Raw genomic sequence first — 8,558 nt, 5'->3', positions numbered from 1 at the left:
AACTTCAAATCACACGAAAAACTATAATATATCTTTCTCGTGCTTTCTTAATTACAGGTAGTTCGACCCGGTGCCTTAATCGCGCGTCACTACGTCGAGGAATTTCTGCGTTCGTTCGTCAGTGCGTCTCTTGTTGACGTTTTCCTCCATGGTAACACGTGCCTCGCGAAGGGGGAACCTTATCACGCAAAGCTCACCTTCCAGTTTTCCAGATTCTTTTTTTCTTTGATGACGTTTGACGTGCGACAGAGGTCATTGCTTTTAGTTATAGGCAAAAATTATATAGATGGTAGTGATAGCAAAGATAATGGATTAGTTCGCCAGAGAAGTGTATATGGGGAATATATATAGTAGCTACACATAACAATTAAATCTTATCTCACTTTCTGATAGCATAAATATATATTGATGCATAACTAAAGTGGACTATTTATACATTCTGTAATTATGCTACAGTGATCATTATTCTCAAAACTCTCTCTCTCTCTCTCTCTCTCTCTCTCTCTCTCTCTCTCTCTCTCTCTCTCTCTCTTCGGATGTAAAAAGCTTTCAGTAAATTCCGCTTTATTTGATTATTGGTCGTTGAAAGTCAGTTATATAAGTCAAACATTTCAAGTAATATTTTCGCAGAGACCGGAAAAAATTCATAAGCACAAATGCACAAATTGTATATACCTACACATACCTGGCATATTTCATGTATAAATACAGAGTTTAATAGGCATTAAAATGTTCATAAAGCTTTAAACTTGTTAAGAATTATATACATTGTTGCGTTGAACACATAACACACCCATATATATATATATATATATATATATATATTATAATATATATATTATTATATATATATATATATATGCCATTGTTTTTTATTTGATTTATATAGATTTCTGGCATTATGCCAATCACTGGGGCAAGTAAGGCCATTCAGCGCTGAAACGGAAATTGGCAGTAAAAGGTTTGATAGGTGTTACAGGAGGAAAACGTCGCAGTTACACTATGAAACAATTGTTAGGAGAGGGTGGAGAGTAAGTTGGAAGAAAGATTATGAATGGAGGTACAGTAAAATGAATGAAAGTAGTTGCAACTAGGGACCGAAGGGACACTGCAAAAAAAACCTCAAGTAATGCCTACATTGCACCGAATGAGGTGCACTGACGGCACTACCCCCCTAACATTTGTTCACAAATTTCTCTATAGATAAGCAACTTGCATTCTTCCACCATGCACACGAAACCAGGGCTTCAAATTTATCCTCATAACCTTACTCTTGCTCTTTCTCTTCTTACATTCTCACTTCCAGACTGTTTTTGCCAGATTCTGGCTTCTCTTCACTTCCACCAGCTAAGACTCTATTATTAACAAATGTACTATTCTACACTTTATTAAAGACCCGTTTACTTGTCCCACAAATTTGCATCTTTATCTCTCGCCTTTCCTGTAAACTTCTCTCATTATTACATCTATATACAAGTTAACTGAACCACGGAAGTATAACAACCATGGTCGCAGACCTATTTTACATCAAACTAGTCATACCCTCGTCTATGTATTCCGACACATGCTTCATATTCACACAAAAACCTTAAAGTGGTCTCACTAGGAGTTTTTTTTTTTTTATTCACTTTCCCCAAGCGAACGCTTCGTGATAATAATGGTCTACAACATACATTTTTCTGTCATCGGAAGAATGAGAAATACCAGTCCACAGACTGAGACCTGCTTCGGTGACTGCTATATTTCGAATACCTAGCGTTGCCAATACGTATAATGACTCATCGTTTAATGTTCTTGATCATGTGATCTGCAGAGCGCTTGAGGATCCAAACGTTTATGTGTCACGTCTCTCTATCAGATGTCGAATGCTATCACTAAAGCTTTTACGACGCCACTCATCATGAAGCAATAACAAATGTAAGCAACGACAACTATAATTGCATGAGAGCATAATTACGAATACGAGATGAGTAGCTTCCCTGAGGGTGTTGTAGTACAATTAGAACCTCAAATGTTCCAACGAAGATGGAATGCAATGCTACCCTGAATCATTCACCCAGTATTTTGATAGTTTATTTTTATATCTTATTATCTTTAAATTTATTCAATTATCCTTTTTCTCGTCCAATAACTGATCTCCTCTTTCGGTCTTTCCTATTATCTGCTGTAACCTCTTTCCAATGAGCACCATATCCCTGGAATTTTTCATTTCAACCCAATGGCCCTTGTGGGGGATTGTTCCATATGAGTGGGAGCATATCTTTTGAGTAATAATATAATTACTATGAAAGTAGAAAAAGCAAGGAAGATAGATGATGGTGATGGATGTATTTTTCAGTTTTGAAGATATCAGAGGTAAGTTTTTTATTTATTTATTTATTTATTTATTTTAAGGGCAGAGTCCCTCTCTATTACTTGGTTTAATCTGTGAAACATTGGTAATTCATTCCTGCTGAGCGATTAGGACAAGTGGAAAGGGATGAGAATATTGTAAATAGAATGAAATATGTAACTGTAATAGATATTTCTTTGTGAAATTGGTATTATCAATAAATAACTTGCATTTAAGGAAAACAAATATTGTCAAAGTTCGTATATTTTCAATTTTTTGCAGTTACCCTTGCATATCTCACATTTTCTTTCTTTCATTGATTTAGCTCTGTAGGTTACATGTTGCTAAGCTAATTTACAAAACTGAAAACTGGAAGACTTCTCCTTGCAGCTGTAAAGATGAAGTTAAGCTAGAATAATAGTGGCTGATGTTATTCCATCATTAATAAAATTACTATTACAAGACTGTGAATTGTAATGTTTGCACCACAGTAAGGTTTGAATGTTAATAATACAATGATTGTATACTCGAAAATCTTAAATTATACTTCAACTCAAGACTTTAATTTTGAGACTGTTCAAACTTTCATTATTAACAGTGGTGAATCTCAAACCAAAAGGGGATTGAAGCTATTAATTATAATAAAACCTATAGCATGCTACATTAAGGTATAACTAGATCGTAACACAGGATAGGACAAGGCTTAGCAAGAGACGGACTGGCCACTTTGGAAAAGAAAGGGAAAGGAAAGAAAAAAATCAGTGTCCATTTATAGTGTCAACTAAAGTTTTGTTTTATTATATATATATATATATATATATATATATATATGTATGTATGTATATATATATATATATATATATATATATATATATATATATATATATTATATATATGTATATATGTATGTATGTATTAATTAAATCCCTTTCATTGTAATTACTATGACTATATAGTCAATATCGCATTTTGGATACGAAAATCACACCGCTGGACCGCTACCAAACAACCTGTTACAATGTGATTATGGATGCAGCAATGTCCAGCATAACCAGCAGGTTTTCACAGCATGACATACTCTGCTGACAGAGTATGTCCTGCTGACATACTCTGTTAGCAGGGCACTGGCCCCTTTTCCAGCACAGAACCTGTCACGGAACAACAGCAAAAGCTCAAAGAGGCGTTGTTGGACTTTGCTGGAAGATGGGAATCACTGTAAAAGAGCCTTCCACAAGAATATGATACTTGAGTTGCTGAGGTAGAAGATCCTGATGAAGTACCTGAAGAAAGTCATGATCTAGACCAAAATGAAGAAACGCCAACAAGTGAATGCCTCAGAAACTGCATCAGATGTGTCTTCAACATTCTGAAGAAATATAATCTCTACATGGAAACATATTCACGCCTTTTCACTGCATACAAACTTTTACTAACACTTTCAGTAACTCGCTTGTGAAACAAAATTTTCCGAGTTGAAATTCATAAAGAGCAAACCACGGAATTCACTAACAGAAGAACACTTCCAATCATTCATGTTCATGTCATGTGAGAAAGATACCCTTGCCAGCGTCGAAGCCCCAGAGATAATAGATAGACAGGCACAGAAATCAAAACAAATGCAGCGGCTTCTTTTGGTCTAGGTAAGCGGTACATGTCATTATGGCATACTACAGTTAAATCTTTTAAAACTAAAATTTATATATATACATGTATTATCTATATCGGCCATGTATACATATCATGAGTCTTTACTTTAAGTACGGAACCAAATAAAAAATATTCTACTTGACAAATTCACTTCAAATGGACAAATGTGTATAGCGGTTAGAAAAAATACCATTCTTAAGTTCTAAGAATCATCATTAGTTTTGACTTGATATTTTGTAAATGTTTTGAGAATAATAATGTTTGTTTTTGAATCACGAAACCAGTGATGCATTCATTGCACTCGGCAAAATTTTGTGTTTTGCACATGTATGCTATGGTAAACCTCAAATTTTGACAAATTATAACTTATTTAAATTTTGTGAATTTTCATAATTTCTTGAGTACACGTTTATGTTTTTGTTTGTTGCGCATTAGTGAAACAGTGAAAATATTATTATGAAAATAGCTATATGGTATACTGTAGCTATGTTTAATCATTGATGATCTATGGTTTAAGAAGGATAATCATAGCCCAAACTAAATTCTCCTATGTATTGTAAACCAAGACTTATTTCTGATAATAGTTTTCCTTGCAAATCAAACAGCAAACGGTCACGGTCGCTGTGTTTTGGGTTAATAATACATAGGCTCCTCTGAACTTTGCAAGTTGAAAATTCATTGGTAAATTGAAAGTTTATGTAATTAAGAGCTGATAACTATAGTCCTTTCGTATCAACAGGAAATGTGATTATTATATTTTTTCATCTTTTTAAACAATACACCTTTATAGGACAAATCATAGTATCGACCTCAAATGAGTTAAAATTCCAAAAAACAAAGCAATTGAAGGGGATGTGTATATATATTAAGGTGAGTGAATAAAGAAGTAAATCATTGATGCAGAAATACTCACTAAAATGTATTACGTGTACCTTTATAGATGTCAATTTTGCTTTTAAATTCATTGTCAAAATTGCTTTCGCTATCAGTTTCAATTACCTGAAACTCTGGAACTTCTGGGGTATTCGCCCCCATGGACACCCACACCCCACCTGAAAGACGCTACACTTGCTAAGTTAGCAACACTTACCACGTCAAAATCATATGCCACAGCCACTAAAGTGGCAGAGTTCTTCTCTGCCCAGGACCCATGGCAGGCCAACCTGGCTCCCGGTTGTCTCGGGACCCCTGGTTGGCCAAAACACCTCCCCGCTGCAGTCCCAGGGCCCCTTGTGAGCAAGACCGCCACCCACCGTCCTGGGACCCCTGGCAGAAAAACCCGCCTCCATGCCGTCCCCGAACCCCTGGAAGTCCAACCGGCCTCCCTGCCGTCTCGGGATCCCTGGTGGGCCAACCCACCTCCCTGCCATCCAGGGACCCCTGGCATGTTAACCCCCGCCTCCCTGCCGTCCCAAGATCCCTGGCGGGCCAACCCGCCTCCCTGCCATCACATGATCCCTGGTGGGCGAACTCACCTCCCTGCTGTCCTGGGACCCCTGGCAGGCCAACTTGCTTTCCAAGGACCCCTGGTGGGCCAACCCACCTCCCTGCTGTCCCGGGCCCCATGGAGGGCCAACCCCGCCATCCCAGGACTCCTGGTGGGCCTCCCTGCCATCCCAGGACCACTGGAGGGCCTGCCCCGCCGTTCCGGGACCCTGGCGGCCCTGCCCTGCCTTCCAGAGACCTGTGGTAGGCCTGCACCTCCGTCCCGGGACCCACGGCGTTCCTGTCCCGCCATCCCAGGACCTGTGGCGAGCCTACCCCGCCATTCAGAGACCCATGGCGGGCCTGCCCCGCTGTCCCGGGACCCCTGGAGGGTCTGCCCCGCCATCCCAGAACCCGTGGTGGGCCTGCCTTGCAGTCTAGGGACGTTTGGCAGACCTGCCCAGCCGTCCCAGAACCCCTGGTGGGCCTGCCCTGCTGTCCCAGGACCACTGGTGGGCCTCCCTTGCCATCCCAGGACCCATGGCGGGACTGCCCTGCCATCCCCAGAGAGGTTCTCTAGACCGTACTCGAGAGCCCGCAACATCACGATATAAGAATAAGGACTCGCCACTGGAATTCAGTCCCTCATCAGTCATCGCTTGATAATGTCCTGTGGATCAGGAAGAAACGTTGCGTTGGAGAGAGAGAGAGAGAGAGAGAGAGAGAGAGAGAGAGAGAGAGAGAGAATTATATAGGCAATAATAAACCAAATGACTCAACCGAATTTTACCATGCCCTTTGGTGGGTTGCTCGTCAGTCTAAGCAACAACGAGAGAGCCGTCATCAGAAAGATAGAGAAGACTCTCTACAAGATTAATAGTGGTGAAGCAGCAGTCATTTTTAACAAAACAAATGATAATAATAATAATAATAATAATAATAATAATAATAATAATAATAATAATAATAATAATAATAATAATAATACTTAGGAAGCAGACCCTCTCTCAAGCATACTTTATTAAAAGTAATGGCTACTTCAGCAGCGTTACACTTGTAGAGATTCTTCTCTATTTTGCGAATAGCGGGCCGCTATTCGCAAAATAGAGAAGAATCTCTACAAGTGTAACGCTGCTGAAGTAGCCATTACTTTTAATAAAAATAATAATAATAATAATAATAATAATACTAATAATATAATAATAACTTGGACGATAAACTATGCACGAAATCATAGGAAATAGAAAACCTTCTTTATGGTATCAGACATCCAGTGTCTACATATCCTGAAGAAACAGGTGGCCAATGGTACACACGAGTATTGTGTTAGTGAATTGTTAGGCAACAATTCTCGTTACTCATTGGTATAAAATGATTGTTGACAGATGTGCGAATTGTAAGGGTCAGTTGGGATGGGCAATCAGTGGTCCTGTTCTTGCCCAGGCCCGAAAAAATAAGAAAAAGGTAGAGAGGGATGGTGGTTTACAACCTTACTTTTTATGTATGTTTATTATTATTATTATTATTATTATTATTATTATTATTATTATTATATTACAGAAAATGAACCGAATTCATATGGAACAAGCCCATGGCAGGAGCCACTGACTTGAAATTCAAGCTTCCAAAGAATACTATGGTGTTCATTAAAAAGAAGTAACAGAAAGTAACAGATAAAGAGACAGAAGAGATCAGTTATTGGAAAAAAGAAATAAATGGACAAATTTCTAAATAAATAAACAGATACTCATAAAGTGTTACCCGTCATTTCACGTTGATCTGTTTTTACTCATAGCTATGGCCATCACTATTTCCTTGAAGGAGAAAAAGACCAGGTTCCTGAATACGCGATGTTGAAAAAAGAAGAAAAACTACCTGACGACGGTTTGTGATCCCAAAAAACATCATCATTAACAACTGTAGCAATTTTTTCCTCTTCCTTTCTCTTGGTAATGTTGCAACATCACATAATTACACCCACACACATACGCACACATGCGCATACTCGGTATGCTTTCCTATGGGCAGTCATTATTGCCATGAGTGGTGGGTCTCAATTGTCCTTTTCAGGTGTGTGCGAGGTCCGCCACGGGTCCCGGGATGGGGGGGCAAGGCCCGCCACGGGTCCCAGGACGGACGGGCGAGGTCCGCCAAGTGTCCCAGGGACGGAGGGGGGGTGGCAAGGCCCGCTACGGGTCCCAGGACGGGCGGGCGTGGTCCGCCAGGTGACTGGGGACGGGCGGGTGAGGCCCGCGACAGGTCCCAGGACAGGCAGGTGAAGTCTGCCAGGTGTCCCAGGGACGGGGGGTAAGGCCAGCCACGGGTCCCAGGACGGGCGGGCATGGTCCACCAGGTGCCTGGGGACGGGCGGGAGAGGCCCGCCACAGGTCCTGGGTGCAAGGCCCGCCACGGGTCCCGGGATGGTCGGGCAAGGTCTGCCAGGTGCCCCAAGGACAGGCAGCCTAGGCCAGCCACATGTCCCAAGAAGGGCGGTCGAGACCTGCCACGGGTCCCGGGATGGGCGGGCGAGGTGCTCCAAGTGTCCCAGGGACGGGCGGGCGAGGCCCGCCACATGTCCCGGGATGGGTTGTCGAGGCCTGCCACGTGTCCCGGGACAGGTGGTCGAGGTCCGCCACTGGTCCCGGGATGGGAGGGCAAGGCCCGCCACGAGTCCCAGGACGGGTGGACGAGGCCTGCCAGGTGTCCCAGGGACGGAAGGGGCAAGGCCCGCTACAGGTCCCAGGACGGGCAGGTGTGGTCTGCCAGGTGTCTGGGGACGGGTGGGTGAGGTCTGCTACGTGTCCTAGAACAGTCGGGCACAGCCCGCCACGTGTCACGGGAGAGGCAAGTGAGGTCAGCCATGTGTCCCGGGACAGGCGGGTGAGTTCCGCCACGTGTCCCGGGACAGGCAGGCGAGGTCTGCCAGTGTCCTGGGATGGATAGGCCACGCCCACTACGGGTCCCGGGATGGGCAGGTGAGGTCTGCCATGTGTCCCAGGGTGGGTGGGCAAGGTGCACCACGTGTCCCAGGACGGGCGGGCAAGGCCCGACACGGGTCCCAGGATGGGTGGGCGAGGTCTGCCAGGTTTCCCAGGGACGGGTGGGCAAGGCCTGCTACAAATCCCGGGACGAGCAGGCGAGGTCTTCCATGTAT

At 42.7% G+C, this 8,558-nt stretch overlaps 2 protein-coding genes across 2 annotated transcripts in view; both read right to left on the bottom strand.

Moving 5' to 3' along the window:
* The window catches only part of LOC135218723 (uncharacterized), a 17,179-nt gene extending 17,125 nt beyond the window's left edge, over window positions 1-54 (bottom strand). The window contains exon 1 of the mRNA XM_064255173.1: window positions 1-54. This exon is cut by the window's left edge and continues 504 nt beyond it. The gene's annotated coding sequence lies outside the window, so the exon portion shown is untranslated.
* A 5,041-nt stretch (window positions 55-5,095) lies between these two features.
* On the bottom strand, window positions 5,096-5,965 carry LOC135218722 (collagen alpha-1(I) chain-like). The gene has a single exon (XM_064255172.1). It carries the CDS (start codon window positions 5,963-5,965, stop codon window positions 5,096-5,098), a length of 870 nt encoding a protein of 289 aa, XP_064111242.1.
* Between the last annotated feature and the right edge of the window lie 2,593 nt (window positions 5,966-8,558).

This window comes from Macrobrachium nipponense, chromosome 1, assembly GCF_015104395.2.
Source record: "Macrobrachium nipponense isolate FS-2020 chromosome 1, ASM1510439v2, whole genome shotgun sequence".
NCBI lineage: Eukaryota > Metazoa > Arthropoda > Malacostraca > Decapoda > Palaemonidae > Macrobrachium > Macrobrachium nipponense.
The sequence above is the reverse complement of the archived record's forward strand: the minus strand, read 5'-3'. Positions and strand labels throughout refer to the sequence as shown.

Excerpts from the sequence above, each read along its gene's own strand:
- LOC135218722 (XM_064255172.1), bottom strand. The coding sequence starts at position 5,965 with ATGGCAGGGCAGTCCCGCCATGGGTCCTGGGATGGCAAGGGAGGCCCA.